The 18,176-nt window shown below is 39.3% G+C and overlaps 2 protein-coding genes across 5 annotated transcripts in view; one reads left to right on the top strand and one right to left on the bottom strand.

Moving 5' to 3' along the window:
- The window catches only part of LOC105016209 (obg-like ATPase 1), a 51,597-nt gene extending 38,827 nt beyond the window's left edge, over positions 1-12,770 (bottom strand). Inside the window, exons 1-5 of one of the 4 annotated variants that reach the window (XM_010879887.4) lie at positions 12,653-12,770; positions 12,212-12,352; positions 8,620-8,711; positions 6,961-7,104; positions 6,098-6,225 (exon numbers count right to left, since the gene is read on the bottom strand). In XM_010879887.4, coding sequence (XP_010878189.1) covers positions 6,098-6,225; positions 6,961-7,104; positions 8,620-8,711; positions 12,212-12,328 — 481 coding nt within the window. In that variant the 5' untranslated portion in view covers positions 12,329-12,352; positions 12,653-12,770. Of the gene's footprint in view, positions 1-6,097; positions 6,226-6,960; positions 7,105-8,619; positions 8,712-8,821; positions 8,907-12,211; positions 12,353-12,652 lie in introns of those variants that run through there. The other 3 variants (XM_010879888.4, XM_010879889.2, XM_020055095.1) reach the window with 3 other exon arrangements.
- A 200-nt stretch (positions 12,771-12,970) lies between these two features.
- sp9 (sp9 transcription factor) lies at positions 12,971-15,508 on the top strand. Its single transcript, XM_010879891.3, has 2 exons — positions 12,971-13,086; positions 13,600-15,508. Exons 1-2 carry the CDS (start codon positions 13,066-13,068, stop codon positions 14,884-14,886), a joined length of 1,308 nt encoding a protein of 435 aa, XP_010878193.1. The 5' UTR covers positions 12,971-13,065; the 3' UTR covers positions 14,887-15,508.
- Positions 15,509-18,176: the final 2,668 nt, after the last annotated feature.

The following is an 18,176-nucleotide window of genomic DNA, read 5'->3' as shown; positions in this document are numbered from 1 at the left end:
TAACACTGCTGGTATTTCATGTTAATATTGTGGTATTTTTATCAAGATTTGTCTTTACAGTCATGAGAGTAGTTATGAGAGAAAACATCAACTACCTAGTTCCATGCTACGGAGCTTACTCGGTTAGCTTGTATATTTTTATCAAAACAAACCATTGTGGTCCGCTACTTCTTGTACTTCATGCTAATCTGCACACAGTTAAACATAACTCCAGAAAAAAACAGTACCCACTTGCTACAGCTTTAGCCAATATTGAAAACCAATGGACTGCAGCACATTGCAGTGACTAAATTGTGTTTAAAATGTTTTTCAACAGGGTTTTGTTCAAATTTGTTGGTCATGTGAAGTCATCCCTTCACCAACGTATCATTATTACTACAGCAGACAGTACTGACATGAACTGGGACATAGTGATCCAGTACAAACCTAGACACAGGGAGTTAAATGAACAGCATTGGCATTGGAACTGGAGCTGGTGCTTTAGTCAGATGATAGAAACAACCTAGTTGCCTCTGCTGGGAGGCTGCTACTTGGCCATGAGTGGAATTTCCTGTAAGACAGTAATTCCCAGCAAGAATCAAAATCCATGAAATGGTTAATATCAATATTTAGCAAGAGCCATCACACTGATTTGAAATCCATTGGAATAAGTTTGTTTTAAAGATGGTAGTATTAAGACGATGAGGGAGACCAAGGATTTGGAAGGATCATGTTTGGAGGAATTCTCCATCCAGTAAAACACTTTAGAAAAATTATCAGTGCAGTTATCCTCTGAAGGTGTGTTATTAAAGAGATTTGACAACTGGGGGGGTCAGGGTTCGAATAGCCATGCTATGCCATTGCTGTCAGTTATCAGCCATTGAACACATGTAGAAACGCTCTGAAATCAATGAAAGCTGTCTGTATTGCAGCCCATCCAGTGGCAGCATCCAAGAATTCCAGAGTTTTTTGTTGGGCAGACGCATGCATTCATTTTATATTGTGATCAAAATAATGAGAAAAAACATAGGTTTTCAATTATTTCTGGTGGAGCAGGTAGAACATTGACAATGCTGATATCAACACAATGTGTGTAGGTTAGCTGAAGTGTAAGGCACTGCATCAAATTGCGGCTGCGCCATTGCGACTCAACCTTATTCCTTGACCGCAAAATACAGACAGAGCCAGGACTCCTGACATGGGTGGTGCAATGAGAACAGGGTCGGCTAGTTAAGGATGCCTTGCCAGACCGACTCCTCTAGCAACTCATTGTTGCACATTAGACACCAGAAGACAGTTCTAATCCAAGCATATTAGTTCAGGCTGACTTCCTGGCTGAGCTAGCATTGCGCTAAGAAAATTTGTTTTGGAGGATGCTTGGTTTAATATTAGACTGTCCCGACAGACAATGCTGGGGATTGTTCTAGAAATTTTTATTAACCAAACCTAACCAAAGAATCTACCCATTGATATACAACCCTGTTTCCAAAAAAGTTGGGATGCTACGTAAAATGCTAATAAAAACCAAATGCAATGATGTGCAAATCCTTTAATCCCTATATTTAAATGAAAATAGTACAAATATAACATGTGTTTTTGGAAAAATACATGCCATTTTGATTTTGATACCAGCAACATGTTTCAAAAAAAGACAGGGGCATGTTTATTACTGTGTTGCATTTGCTCTTATTTTAACAACACTCTGTAACTGTTTCGGAACTGAGGAGACCAAGTGCTGTAGTTTCCCATCCTTGGTTGATATAGGATTTCAGCTGCTCAACAGTTTGAGATCTCCTTTGTCTTATTTTTCGTTTCATAATGCGCCAAATGTTTACAATGGGACTCTTTTAACTGGACTCTTTTACTATGGAGCCATGCTGTTGTGATACAGTTCATGCAGAACGTGGTTTGGCATTGTCTTGCTGAATTAAGGCTTTCCCTGAAAAAGATGTCTGGATGGCATATGTTGTTAAAAAACCTGTATATATTGTTCAGCATTAATGGTGCATTTATAGATATGCAAGTAACCCATGCCATGTACACTAATGCACCCCCATACCATCATGGATGTTGGCTTTTGAACTGTGCACTGATAACATGGCAAATGGTTGCTTTCTGCTTTAGCCCGGAGGACACGGCGTCTATGATTCCAAAAAATAATTTCAGATTTAGTCAGACCACAGGAAAGTTTCACACTTCGCCTCAGTCCATCCTAAATGAGCCCGGACCCATTGTTTCTAGATCTTGTTTATATCTGGTTTCTTCTTTGGATGGTAGAGTTTTAACTGTAGCGACAAACTGTATCACAGACAATGGATTTCGGAAGCGTTCCTGAGCCCATGCAGTGATTTCCAAAACAGAATGTCTGTTTTTAATGCAGTGCTGCCTGAGGGCCGAAGATCACAGCCACCCAATATTCTCTGAATCTTTTAATGATATAATATATTGTAGATAATGAGATCCCCAAACTCCTTGCAGTTTTACATTGAGAAACATTATTCTTAAATTGTTGCACCATTTGCCCACGCAGTCTTTCACAGAGTGCTGAACCCCTCTCCATCTTTATTTCTAAAAAGAAAGCTCTTTTTACCCCCAATCATGTTACTGATCTGCTGCCAATTAACCAAATTAGTTGTGGGATGTTCCACCAGATTATTTTGTTGTATTACACAAAATTTCCAGAATTTTGTTGCCCCTGTCCCAGCTTTTTGAAACCTGTTGCTGGCATCAAATTCAAAGTGGGCATATTTTTTCAAGGAACAATAAAAAAAAAAAGTTTCAACATCTGATATGTTGTCCTCGTACTATTTTCTATTCAACATAAGGTTTAAATGATTTGCACATCTTTGAATTCTGTTTTTATTGACGTTTTACACAGTGTCCCAACTTTTTTGGAAACAAGGTTGTATATGTATATCCATGACTTCCTGTTTCAGGGAATAAATATGAGGTGACACATTATAAACTCATTATTTATCTATAAACATGACACAGGTCAGATTACAAACAAAGTAAATCAGAAAAAAGCTTGTTCACCTTAACAAATTTGGAAATTAATGTAAAAAAATAGATTCACCTTCCTGGAAGAAAACAGAAGTGTATTTTACCCACATGCCCTAGTGAGAATCGTTCGAGAGGTAATGAAATTCATTATGCAAATAAACTAATTCTCATTAAGACTAAATCCTCAGCGCCCAGTGTTTACTAAACATCATTGCAATCTTGAATGTAACTGGGTTCTATGGTCAAATTAGACAAAGATATAGATATTTGTCTTTAACACCAGAGGTTTATTGGGTGTCAAAAGAGGGATGGACATGTACAAAATAGCCTTTTCCCCACTGTGAAGTATGGTGATGGATGTGTTTTTTTGGGGCTGTTTTGCTTCCAAAGGCATTGAGAACCTTGTTAGAATGCAGATTTTATAGTGAAATCTGACAGCCTCTGCCAGAAGGCTAAAATGTTGTCATTATTGGATCTCAGATCTCTCTCATCCTATGAGTTCTCCCACCTTATCAAACATTACAGCAGAAGCCTCAGTGTTGTTACTTAGGCGAAGGTACACAAAGTATTGCATGTAAGGTTGCCAATAAAAGCGACACAAGCAACAACAACAAAAAAAGATTTTTACCCTTAATGTTATCCTAATTAATGGTTAGATTTGTCATATATTCTGAATGTAGGATCAAGCATGATGAACAACAATCACATTTCTCCCGTTTTTTTTGCTCATCTTTACGAAGGGTGACAATAAATCTGGATGGCACTGTATTAGCCGTAGTATTTCTGTGAGCAATTTTAGTGTCAATTTCTTGGAGCAAACAATATAACTCAGCATTTGCTTTAAGACAGGTTTCAATAATGTTAGATCCCAGTGTACAGACAAAATCGCTTTTCAAAGAAAAACTCAACAGTATTTTCTAAATGCCATGGTGAGATGTGGTTTGCAGTGGCAACTCTCTATTAGCCCCCAGACCGGTACCATTAACAGGCTTCTTCCTAAGGCCATGGCTGTCACGAGACCACACAGTAGCACACATTATCCAGTGATTTAAGGTCTACATACAAACAGAACCACCGCAATAGAAAAAAGTGAGATCACAGAGAAAAGGTTCTCCCGGGAAGACTACATAAATGGTCCTGTAGATCTGTCATGATACGACTGGATGCGAGAGATAAGAAAATAAATAGTTTCCGGTGCTTTGGACGGATTATATTCTGCAGGTCTTATCATCAATTTCAATGATGATAAGACCTGCAAAATATACCTCTTTTTATAACTTGCATAAAGAGGTAGAGAGGAGCTTTTGGTTTGTACCTAAGGACTTAGGACAGGTGATAAAAGCCAGTTACATCATGTCCTCTGTATGCTTATCCCACTAGGCAGAATAGTTTTGTCTTGGTGAGTGAATTATTTCCCGGGCTTAGTTGGTGGTCCACTGTTGCGTCAACAAAAGCAGGTCAACCTCCTCTCAGAACAACTGTCCAGAAAGTATTTCCATTCTCTACACAGCCTTTGTTGCGGCCCTCACTTGATACAGTGCAGCCAGGGGTGTAGACCCCCCCCCCCCCCCCCCCCCCCCAATATTACAGACAGGTCAGAGTGACCCCCCTGGAAAAGAGTGTAAATCCTGGGATAAATTGACCCTGACCCCCCAATATATAATACAAACCTACGCAATTGAGTGCAGTACTATATTTCAATTGTCTGTCATTATACAGTAGCTCGGATAGGAAGCCTTGGGATGTTATGTACATTTTAGGAAATCAATACCTTCTTAAACACTGGAGAACTACTAGCCATGAAGAGGACAAATGGCAGTGTCCTATGGTTTGGTTAGAATATAAAAATGTCACGCATTAGATATATTCATTAGAGCCCTGAGGTAGTTCATTTCATGCAGTCTGTCACAAGAAGTCAGTTGGAAAATGGCCTCGGAACTAAAATAAGACACTTATACTGTCCACCAAGTAATCCCCTGCAGAGTAGACTAGGGAACAATATGAGAAAATGGTCTGTATTGTAGCCCTGTCCATTTGGCCGCTCTTTGCCTGCCAGAGCCTGGTCACCAATCAGAGCCCCTTTCACATAATGGGAAAGTCAATAGCTGCATACAATCAGTAAACAAATTCAGCTATTTTTAAAAAGAGCCACCATCTCAATTTTAGCAGCAGCAATTTAAATTATTCTAGCGTGTAACACTTTAATTGTGTAAGACAAAGACGATGACGGAGGCACAAAAGAACTTCAGGCATAGCGAGACCTACAAGTAATTTATATGCTGCCACAGAGAGCAAGACAAGTGAAAACTATTTTGTGGGGGTTGTTTTGCTGATGCACTCACATCTGTGTATTGACTGGGAATACAAAGGCAGTTGGTGAGCATAATAAACCCAAAGCAACAACGCTGAATTTTACTTGTGTTAGAGAAATAGCCTTTTAGCATTCGCAGAACAGTTTCACCAACCCATGTCTGTATACTCCAATATATTTCATATTATTTAGGCTGGCTATGCATTGCCCTCATATACTCCTAAGGTCATATATTTGGGATGAAGTACAAAACTTTATCTAAGTCTTACTGTATTTTTGCCATATAGTCTACATACCTTTGTTGTGCTCAGCCATAATTGACTGTGGCATTTTGGAATCAAGTTACAATAATCTGTGGTTACAGTAAGCCGCTAAAGACTTCCCTCTGAGTCGACTTTTATTTCCCAACCTCAGCGTATGCTACCGATTGTGTGCACTGTCTACCAAACTAGACACAGGCCCTTTCATTCCCTTTTCTCTGATTCCAGTTCAGGGGGAAAACTCCTGCTTGGTATGTGAGTTTTTGGGTCTGGCTTCACCTGCACTATTCCGAATGTTGCATTTAGCTTGGAAACCCAGAAGCCAGAGCTACAGGCATCAGTAGAGAATCCACACCCCACAGCCCTGCCAACTGCTTTCAACACAACACTACAGGGCCTATGGAGTACATCAACAGTGATTCTTCTCAGTCACCACCTCAGTTTGGGCAGTAAATGTATATCAAAACTTTCTTAAGCAGATGAAAAGCCTGTCATTTTGGAGAGTGATAGGCACCGCTCTACAGCCATAACACTAGTGACTCACGTGCCAAGTGGAAGATGCCGTCGCAGGCGCTGATGTGGGAGAGGAAGGCGTTGCCCAGGCCCTGGCCAGAGTGGGCCCCTTTCACCAGTCCTGCTATGTCCACCACGTTCAGGAAGGCTGGGACCTTGCTGCCGAAGAAGCAGTCAGGTTAAGGCTGGGGAATGGAAAGACTAGGCTAGAAACGCCGCTCGTGTTCGAAACAAACAACGCGCAGAGACATTTTGAACGGAAAAAGGACACAACGTTTTCTCTTCAAAATAAACTAATTCTTTTTTTCTCTGCCTGGCTGCTGTGCGTTAGCGACTGTGTCAATCACACCTGTACACAGACACGGATTTAACCCCACATAATAATGGCAAAAGAGGTAAGTTTGATACCTTGATTTCCTCATCAGGCATCTAGCCAAACCTCTGGAATATGTGCTTTGAGACACACAATCTCTGACTAAGGGGTGATAGTGTTCATGTCATATTGCTCATTATGAATCATACCATCTTGCTCGGGGCTGAACATGTTACACAGTGCTACTGCAATACCAGCAACCCAGGGGAAACACACAGAGACACTGATTCACTACAATGATTTATGATCCTCTCACATTAAGCCAATAGGCTGCTTTAACCTTTCTCTTAATGACATATGATGGCCAGCCGCTGATGCTTAAATGATATGGTCTCTTACTTAAAAGACCAAATAGCACAGAAAACTGCAGTTTTATGTATAGCAAAGGACTGTCAACTCAATGTCGGCAACAATTCTCTATCATTTCACATCGCAGTAGTGCCCACTTCTGTGGCATATACATATTCGCCAGAGAGCCCCGTCTGAAGTGTAAATAATATGTGAACAGTGACACCCCGTACCTGACAGGCTTGTGGAATTGGCAGAGGAAATCATAGCGTTCATCTGGAATGGGCACTCGGCTTTCATTTGGGTCAATGGTGCAGAAGGGGAAATTTTCAGCTGCAGCTTGACTCTTTGTCAGCACGTTGAAAAAGGTCGACTTCCTAGAAATAAAAAACAGAAGGGAGGTCAGCACATCCCAGAAAGTGTTGGTGGATCCTGAGGGTTTGAGGGTATGATGCTGGTTTATTCAAAGATCTCTGCACAGCCTGCGAGGCAGGGAGGCCATTTAATCTGCACTCTGAAAAAGAGGTCAATCTAATATATTGAACATTTGATCTTCCAAATCATAAACGGCCTGATTGTAAAACATTAAGCCCAATTACAAGGTCAGATAATCCTGTAATAGATCAATTGTGTTTGGAATCCAGGTGAAAATTACGTTCCTGACAGATCTGAGCTGTTGAACAGGATCAACCAAACACTGCCCCATGTCGTGCTCACGGAGCATCTGTTCCAGAGCACAAGCACCTCAAGAGTCCTACAGGTTGCACTGACTAGCCAGTGAATGCAAGTGTAATCATAGCATGGCAGTTAAATATAATCCTGGATGTTTCGATCTTCATCTCCTCACCTGGTGCACTCCACATTTTAGTGATTGGTTGGTTCACCCTCCAAAAAGTCTGAAGTTGCCTGAAGATTACTGTGATGCAGCATGGATTTCTTATACATTACATGATTGTTCTAAATGTTATCATATATTTATAAGGAGGTTTTCAGATCACCATAAGATATAAACCATTTGCCTATGATTTACAATGGCAGAGTATGTTAGCGGGGTGTTCAAGACAATTACCTCAGACAAAGGTAATGTATGTAGTAAAAGGAATATGTAGTAAGGAATATTTCAGCTGACCTTGGTAAACTGTTTGACAACTAGCAGCTATTCTGCTTAGTGGTAGACAACAAAACGTTGCTTCAATTAGCCCTCAGGTTTGCAATCACCATCTTATCATAGCACAGAATATGAGGCCAGGTTGAAGATCAGTGAAGGCCAGGCAGTGGGATGACAGTGGTCAATGAGAAGTCCCGGGCCTTCTACTGTTTCACACGGGACAGATGATCCCCAGCAGACAGTAATATTAATAGTAAATGACAGCAAACAGAAGTAGCTGGTGGGAAAACTTGGACAGTATTCTGAACAGCATCTGCAGTGTTTATCTAGGAAGGATTGATTCAGGATTACCCAGGGACAGGGTGAATTACAATATTGAATGCATCCATTTTCATGATGTTTCGTACTGGTACACCGTGGAAACATAACTCAGAACCCTGGTGTGGCATGCGCTCTGCTCCACCAACAGAACCGCACAGAACCAAAACACGTATTCATCGACCAAAAGCCTTCCATGGCAGTGCATTCAATTGCATGTAATATTTTGGATTATTATTTAGTTAACTACAAAGTCCTGATTTCATCAAATTTGGCACATGGGATCCCCAGAAATATGCGGTGCATGGTTCCCACATACTGAGCCTAAAGGAGTTCTAATGTAAGTTCTAGTGTCTTGTAATGATTACAAAAATATATTTAAATAGACTCACAATGGCCATATGGTAAATAATGTTTGTCAAGCAGTAAAGAAAAGTCTGTTTAAAGTTAAAGCCTGTTGACATACCCTACATTGGGCAATCCGACGATTCCTATTTTCAAAGAGGTCCCAAAGCGTCCAATCAATGGTGGTGGCTGTTGTCCATCGCCACCCTTCTGCTAATAAACACAATGTGTCAATATCCAATGATCAATATCTAAGGGCATTATGCAATCTAAGCATCACATTCATTCTGGGCGTACACTAATAGAGAATACACAGAACACACCTTCTTGGGAGCCATGTCCTGTTCTTCTGTCTTGCTTACAGTGACAAAACATATACTGAAGGAAAAAGAAGCTAATAGCTGTCTAGCTAACACCACCTTACATTGACCAAACTGGCTAACGCCTCAATCTCAAAATAGAACATGCTTCCCCTGGATTTGAAAGATGACACTGGTAGCTGTCTATCTGACCATGTTTTTAAATTTAGCACACACTTGTTAATATACAAAGTATATGCCTACTGTACTTACTGTAAGAGCTGAGCCAAGCTTAATTTTGTAATTTAGAACGGAATGTACACTGGCACTATTTACAATTGATAAGAAAGAAATACTTGTGACTTGCGTGATTGACAGTCATCATTGATAGTCATACCAATGCCATGATAGTTACATTACTATACTTACAAGTGATTTAGAATGTACAACACACGCATAAGATGTGTTACTACAGGAGTCTAACCAAGTGTCAGGTATAATCAGCATGATAGTCTCTAATGTATAATAGTATAGAGGCAGGCAATGCTGAACCACAAAATCCAGGAGGGTAAAATCTGCGCATGTGAGCAGCTGTGAGATTACTGCTGCTTTAACAAGGTGAATCACTTAGGACACACCTTGACTTGGTGGTTTATCCCGTGGACAAATACAATTGCATTTCATAAGGTACTATATATTTCAACATTATTCAGGGAATATGTGTTTCTTAAATAAATTGATTTTACAAGCACAAATTTACCAACGTTAAAAAAATATGAAAGACGTCTTTTAAAAATGGTTGTGTAATACAGAGGCAGAAATGGACTAGACCCTGGTTTGAACACTTGTACTTTGAAAATGAATGGCAAACCGCATGGTATATCAGTCTTTGCATATGCGAAATAGATGCTTCAATAATTCAGTGCGTTAAGCCTACAACGTAAACAGAGAACATCTTGATTTGGATTACACAAAATAAAAATAATGGGCGTTTATGACAAAATAATGTTTTCTGTGCATATAGGCTCAAAATTCGGTCAAAAATGTAATACACATGTTTTTAGATAATGATATCTTTAACAAATACAACTAAAAATTGACGAACGGCGTTATTGCCCCTAAATTGTATTCCCCTCTTGGACAGAAACAGGTGTAGCCCTGTGATCCTCTACCACTCTGACCAAGAGATTACACCGATGAGATAATTGTCCACAAATAAACTTCCCTCCTAGGCCAAAGCAAATTAATCCTTGCAGAGACCGACCAGAACAACACCAGAAAGCTCTAATCCAGCACCCTGCGTCGTTTAACATGCAGAAAACGAGCCTCTAATAATCTAGATTTGAAGCAAGTCAAAGGCCTTTTGTAGCAAGAATTTAAATGGATAGGATTGGATTGATCATTTATCTTTTGTTGTTGAATGCCTTGATGGATGCAGCGTCACTTAGCCTCACCACAATAGATGCACAGCGTTTTGTTCTACCAAATAAATCATTCTCATTGTTTAAGGTACATTGATCAATCTAATGACTTGTAATAGGCTCCTAATTGCCACAGAAAAGTGCTCTCAGATGGAGTCCTGGATGCTAGATTCAACTCTAAATTCCCACTTGAATGACACTGTTAAAATATTTTTAAGAGAAGATTCTGTCAAGGATGCTGCAATTGGGCAGCCTATAGCAAGTATTGCGTACATTGACAGGTCATCACATTTCTAAGGACTACATGAAATTGAATGAAATTCCAAACTCCAGTAAATTGACAGTGTCTTTCAAAATATAAATACTGCTTTCAAAATGAATGTTGGCAATCAAATGTGAACCAACATGAACCAACACCTGTCATTTTGAATGATAAAATAATCCTTGTTACCGAGCTCCGTCTTTCAGCCTGTACAGTTTTTATTCGTTTGAAATGTTCCTTACTTCTTCATATTTATCGAAGCGATTTAAAATAAGTTAGATGTTGAATAATGAGGGAATAATTACTCTAATTTAAAGTAAGCAGTGGATCGATGGCATTATCTTGTCTTTGCTCGTTAATAAATGTTCCTCTTTAGATAGAGAAAAATTCAGAGCCTGATAATACAAGCATATTTGTTATAGCAAAATCAGCAATAATAAAAAATGAATGACCTGACACTTATTTTTAACAAAAAGTGTATTTCACTCGAACATGTAAAATTGCAGGTTTTCCAAAAATATATATGCATATTTATATAGAAAAGGTAATAGCAAATAAACCATGATCAAACAACAGACACTCCCGCTGTTCGAGCTACTTTGGCATTACAATCAAATTTGTTTATGCATAATCGACATTTAATAGTGCTAATAGCACTCCACTCAAATTGCCATGATTGCAAAAATGAAGCAATTTTCTTTGCTCCGTTCGTTGGATTTGATGAAATTGTTTTATATTCACCTCTCTAAAGGTGGGGATTTAAAGCAGAGAGAGCCTTTGCATAAATTGCGCTAAGCTGACTGGCAGCATTCAACCTCTATAATGGAGCATTATTTGGCCGTTTTGAATACTGTAATGCACAGCTTTCGGTGAAGCCTTTCTCTGGAAAATTGCTTTAACTTTTAAAGGGATGGTGATTCACACCAAAGCAGGCCATTGTTAGCATTATGTCATTACCCCTAAATGTTTTAACAAGCTGTGAAACACGTTGACATATATTGCATTGTGATCTTAAAAAAAACGTATCCAAAGGAAGAAAAAACACTGTAGTCATGTGTCATTTTGCGGGAATAGGTTAACGTTGATGAGCTCCATATAGACTTGGGAGTAAAAAGGAATATTAGTTATCCTAAAGCTTTATAAGTCAGCAAATTATCTATGAGTTGTGACATTTACTCTATATAAAGACACTACATTGGTAAATAAGTGTTGCCAGGCTGACATAAGAAAAATAGCTTCTAATGTTTTTATTAGCTGGACTATGGAAATGTTAGCAATATTTTCAAACAATTTTATTTTTATAGTTTCAGGCTTTTGCAATTTACAATACCAACCACTCATCAAGCTAAATGTCACTTTTTAATTAATCCACATTCTCTCCTCCACACCCTCAACACAATCGCATAAATAGGATATGACTGATATGGGGACGTGCACGAGCGAACTTCGCGCGTACTCACAACGTAAACACATACGCTGCGTTTACACAGTCAGACAAGTTTTTTTTTACTCTTATTGGTATTATGACAAATCACATCCGATCTTTTCACATCTGATCTTTCTTAGAACTGATCTGATTGGTGAAAAGGGGGGAAAGTAGCAGAATTCGTTTACATGCGTGAATGTGGCCAAACACACGAGGTTTACAAACATGTCCACAATAAGTACCCAAGCAAACACCGCATGACCCAGTGAAAATGTAAAGATAAAATTCACGGTTTAATGTCATACCTCGTATCGCAAGCGTCCGGAGTCAGCCAACACTGAGTGATAATTAGTCAACTTATTGGACTGAGTGTTTGGGAACTTCTGCTTAACTTCATGTCCATGAACTGCGAGAAAGGACATGCGCTGCGCCTGATGTTTCCATTCCTGAAAGTGCATGACAGCTTTAGTTTCGACAAATATAAAGGCAAAGCAAATTCTCATAGATGTTTCAATAGCCTAATCAGAAATCCCTTCATGTCATAAACATTTTTGATTGATTCTACGAGGGATAATAACGAGATGCAGCTATATATCAGAACATAACAACCCATATAATTATTTGCAATAATAAGAAAAAAAAAACATTTATATGAGAATATTTTTTTAAACACAGTTGGTCAGAAGCGTTGCAACAGAATGCATCTTCATACACAAGAAACAAAATAAATCATATACAGTGCTTACCTCTAACAGAAGACCAGGTTACACCAAAATGTGCTCGATTCTACAATGAAACGACACACTGAGCCTTGATGGTAGAATACATAAAAGGCATAAAAAAATACCAAATGGTATCTTGCTTGACAGTCAGAGCCGCATAACAGTTATTGATGGACGTGAAGCTTTTAGCGTTTCAGTCCTTAGTCGAGTCTCTCATTGGCCGACTTCGTCCATTTGCCAAGAATCCAGCGCTAAGATTGGCTGCTTACGCTTGCCAGCTGTACTTCAAAGAACGCGCTCTCTACAACTAGGTAGTGTAGGAGCTCCGAGCCAGGAGAGAAATCGTGTGACTACGGAAAAGCAGTGCCTGAGTCGAATTGGAAAAGTATACATTATTGAAGAATTGTCACCGATTCAACATAGCAAAGGCCCTGGATATGGCTACGTCTATACTTGGGGTAAGGCAGAAAAACATTTGTTTTCAATTCCATGCGTAAAACATGCGTAAAAAATATTTTCTATTTTACAAAAATAAATGTAGCCATCCACTTAGGTTACTGTACTGAAAGTGCTAGTTTAGATATTGTACATTTGTAGAAAATGTTCTGTTTATAGACCACTTACTCAGATCCAAATAATTTAAGCTTATGCCAACTTTCAAAATAAGCTACTTAAATGAATAAACTTTCCAGGGTAGTTAACTCTCGACTCCGGGGGACATGTACTGTTTTTTTATTTTTTATTTTGCTCCAGTGGTTAGTTCACATTTTAAACACTTTATGAATTATTTTGTCTTTACATTTATTATTTAAACCATTGTTACTGTAGTTCATCTTGTAGCCCCACATATTTCTATTTTAAAAAAGTAGCAAACACCGACCGTTTGGACGAAATACATTTATCTTATTTTGAGACTTTTTTTTAGATATTGCTTGCAGTGTTCTAATTTACAGTGATTTCTCTCTTTGCAGGAAGAACCACGATTTGGAACTACCCCTCTAGCTATGCTGGCTGCTACTTGTAACAAAATTGGCAATACCAGTCCTCTTACAACTCTACCCGATTCCAGTGCTTTTTCAAAAGGCGGATTTCATCCTTGGAAGAGATCCTCCTCTAGTTGTAACTTGGGATCCAGCCTCCCTGGATTCACTGTAGCAACAAGCCGCGGATCAACCGGACTAACATCAACTACGGGCACAGGCAACAGCGCTTTCTGCTTAGCCTCTACCTCCCCGACCTCATCAGCGTTTTCCACCGAGTACAGCAGTCTGTTTTCCAACTCAACAGGCATTTCGTCTCAAGAATCTGGACAATCCGCCTTCATCTCAAAAGTCCACACATCAGCGGAAACACTGTATCCGAGGGTAGGGATGGCACATCCGTATGAATCATGGTACAAATCTGGTTTCCATTCAACCATCTCCGGCGACGTTACTAACGGTGCGTCCGCGTGGTGGGACGTTCATACCAACCCTGGCTCATGGCTCGAGGTCCAGAACCCTGCAAGCTCGCTGCAGACGTCCCTGCACTCCGGGACGCCCCAAGCCATTCACTCTCAGCTCAGTGGCTACAACCCTGACTTCTCCACGTTGACACATTCTGCATTTAGCTCAACCGGTATAAGTCCCACGGCATCTCATCTTCTATCAACTAGCCAACACCTGTTAACACAAGAGGGATTCAAAACAGTCATTCCAACATACACGGACGCCTCAGCCGCCAACGCCATGATATCAGGTTCCAGTTCTGGTTCCTCAAGGTCATCCAGGAGGTACTCCGGCAGAGCCACTTGCGATTGTCCAAACTGTCAGGAGGCTGAGCGGCTGGGGCCTGCAGGGGCCAGCCTTCGGAGGAAAGGACTTCACAGCTGTCACATTCCTGGCTGCGGTAAGGTGTACGGCAAAACATCTCACCTCAAAGCCCATTTGAGATGGCATACTGGCGAGCGGCCCTTTGTCTGCAATTGGCTTTTTTGTGGCAAAAGATTTACGAGATCAGATGAACTTCAGAGACACCTCCGTACCCACACCGGTGAGAAAAGGTTTGCTTGTCCAGTATGCAACAAGCGCTTTATGAGGAGCGACCATTTGAGCAAGCACATTAAAACCCACACTGCCGGTGGTGGAGAAGGCAAAAAAGGAAGCGACAGTGACACCGACACCAGTAACCTGGAGACCCCCAGGTCCGAGTCTCCAGAACTCATTTTAGACGGGGTCAATCCAAGAATCAAGGACCCATCTCCCCACGACGAGCACTGAATGGCTGTTATTTAAATGACCACGAAATCAACTTTTTAAAGAAAATTACCAGTATGAAAACTGGCAGGTGTATTAAAAACGGGTCTGGGTTTGAGTGAGAGTTTTGGAGGAAAATACAATTTTATGCATTTGAAAACTACAAGTAATTAGATCTGAACATTTGATTGATTGAATATGTTCCACTCGGTATTAAACACAAAACGAAAAGCAGAAGTATTCTATATTATATGATTATAAGTCACGCTGTCAACTTAAAAATGAACCGGAGGACTTTTTACAGGATCACCGCGTAAAAAGGGTTGAGCTAACCCAAATGAACTTGGTTGGACAATGTGTGTCGCCATCCTCTTGTACATATTGACAACAATGTGTTACTTTCATGTAAATGTTAATTATGGTTGTTTTATTCGTGTTTGGGATCCTGAAATTCAGGGAGTTTACTTTCAACGCACTTTGTGGATATGTATGTACACAGCTTTTTTAAATTCAGTTAACCATTACATTTATTTGCTAAAAATATATAAATGTTTACTTGTATAAAGTCACAAGTATAAGCCTTTCATTTTGTCATAATTAAAATGGTCTAAAATCTGAGGCAGTAGTTGTGATGGGAATGTTTCACTATCTTGTGTCCCATGGGTTATGCATATGTTTTCATTATACAATATGAAAATAAATTATGAACAATGATAATTTATTGGATGGGATAAGTCATAAATATTACGATTGTCAAACGTAAAATGTAGATAAGTAGGAGGGTTCCTTTACATAAAATCAATCATACATTGTTGATATACCTAGGCAATTGCACATTGACGTGCATTCTCTCTGAGGAATAAATAAATAGTTAATGCCGCGGAAAAGACATTTCATGCCCAAATGAAAATCTTGTTAAATGGTATTAATTATGACTTGAAGCACATCGCAGCCCCATGTGTCTTGTATTTGCGATTAGGGATTCGTGTCTTATCAAATATCTAATTAATCTCCGAGACATCATTTGTTCAGCTTTACTTTATCTGGGGGCTTCCGAAGGGGTTTTGATGACAAAAGCCCCCTGAATATTTATTTTAATTGTCCAAATTAACTGCTTTAATTTGCATGTCAAACGGAAAGATGGCAGTCCAAGAATAAGGATAAAGCATTTCTAATCTTTCGTAGAAACTCTACACTTGATTTGACGTTATGGGAACTGTTTCTCAACTTACGAAAAAAAGGGGTAAAAAGCCATATGCAAATGTTGAATTCGAAATGCTCTTGTCGCAGCGCAGTCAAATGGTTCCAGCGTGTTATTTGAATATCAGTGGCCCCGTGTTGAAAGGGTTCAAGGATGCTCTCTGACTTCTTTGTGCTTACCCAGTGCAGCGTCCGATCTCAAAGAAAAACCCGGGGAATAATTACAGCGTGGAGCCCAGGCCTGGGAATAAGTTAGGGAGAGGCATCTCATCTAAACCTCTCGCTGAAGAGGAAGTTAAATTGACCAGAAGGCAATAGATGAACATTATTTGTGATTTCCTTTTGAATGGGAGAGATTATGAAAATAACGCCTAAAGCCTAATGACGACCAAATTCGAGTTCAAGAATAAAGAAAAATGTATATGCAAAAACCATACAACACACTCATACAAATAGCCAAGAAAATACTAAGTATTCATATTATCATATTTAGCATTCCATATCAATGTATACTTTTAAATGGGCATGCATGATATACAATAAATACACCTGTTCAAAGTGAAGCTAGACAAATCTAGACTAACATAAATAAAAAATCATAAAAGCAACCTGCAGTTGCTTGTGGCAATTTAAAACAATAACAGTTATGAGGTCTTAAAATATACTTATTTTAATTTTGTGGAACATATTTTCTTTAAAATCGGAGTATATTTCGACGATTATGTTTCTCATAAAAATCTGGGATATTTGGCTTTTATGTGTTCATTGGCACAATAATTAAATTACACGGTTTCCTTGAAGGCTAATTGGTTTATTTCATTATACAACACAAAATTTGAATTTCGTTCCACTTTCATTAAGAAAATTTGAAGTATTATTATGTTGTAATTCATTAACATAGTTTGCAATTAAATGGCAACAAGGGGGTTAAAACCAACAAGGTCTTGGAGTGCGAACAAATGCTTCGGGGGAAAAGACGCCTGGGGTTGCGGACAGTAGGAGTGCTGTCAGTTATCGCTTTGTTGCTTTTCCATGGAATGCCCTCTCGCTGAGCATTAGGCAAAAGTCATCTTTATATATAAAAACAGATCAAATAGAATTAGCGTGACTTTACGCGACACAAGACAAGTATCACGGCTCAGCGGCTCGCGCCATTCTACCTTAGGTCGGCAGGGTCAAATAAGAATGTCCATCATGTTACTATTAAAGGTCGGTAATTGATATTTTTTTGTGTTGACAGAATGTCATTTCATAAAATCAATTGGGATACATTATTTGAAATGCACACCCATGCAAAAGTATACTGTTGGTCGCTAACTATAAAAAGCAGACATTTTTGAAGTGATTTATAAAATAAAAACACCCAAGCAGTTCTCGCTTTTCTATTTGAGATCCGTAATTCTTCTTTATTCTAATGTTTTGGTATGGCTAGGCAAACACATATAGGCCTTAAGGCTCCTAAACATTGTAAAACTTGTGGATGACACTATTGAAGTTAAGCCTCAAATGAACCCCAATGGCACAAACGTTTACTGTGTTGTCCATGAATGACCATGACTTGCAGCTACATTTAAACTGAATTGGTCGACTCGGAGTCGCGTAAATCGTCCCTAAAGATTTGCAGTGTCCACTTACACACGGTAATTCGAAAGGATTTGTCCTCTGCACCACATGCATAACTTATGCAGGCCCCACCAACATGCATAAACCTTCGGATTGTCATTAGTCAATCACAAGATAACGCAGTCCACGCTCCTGTTAAGAGCACGTGTAAAACAAGCTTACATGATGAGTCTAAGTTTGAAACAAATTTAACCCGATTACAACCACGTGAGAAGTTAGTCCTACATTTGACGTGCTATTCAATATTCTTAGTTTTCTGAAGAGGTGCATATTTACTTAAGTGACAGCTATGAACCGTGCATATATGACATGAATATGTTCCCTAATATGACAAATAGAAAATATTGCTGTGGTTCATGTAATTTCAGGTCTATTGCTGCCCTCTAGTGGAGGAAAAGTTCAGCTGCATTTCAGGACCTCCACTACCTACTGCAGCAGCCAGCTAATCGGTAAGACCAAAACATAACCTATACACTAAGACTAGAGGAAAG

Source organism: Esox lucius, chromosome 16, assembly GCF_011004845.1.
Source record: "Esox lucius isolate fEsoLuc1 chromosome 16, fEsoLuc1.pri, whole genome shotgun sequence".
NCBI classification, from domain to species: Eukaryota; Metazoa; Chordata; class Actinopteri; order Esociformes; family Esocidae; genus Esox; species Esox lucius.
This window is presented reverse-complemented; position numbering and strand designations above follow the sequence as displayed.

Coding starts and splice junctions, on each gene's coding strand:
- sp9 (XM_010879891.3), top strand. CDS start 13,066: ATGGCTACGTCTATACTTGGG. Junction 13,087..13,599: donor TGGCTACGTCTATACTTGGG/GTAAGGCAGAAA, acceptor CTCTCTTTGCAG/GAAGAACCACGATTTGGAAC.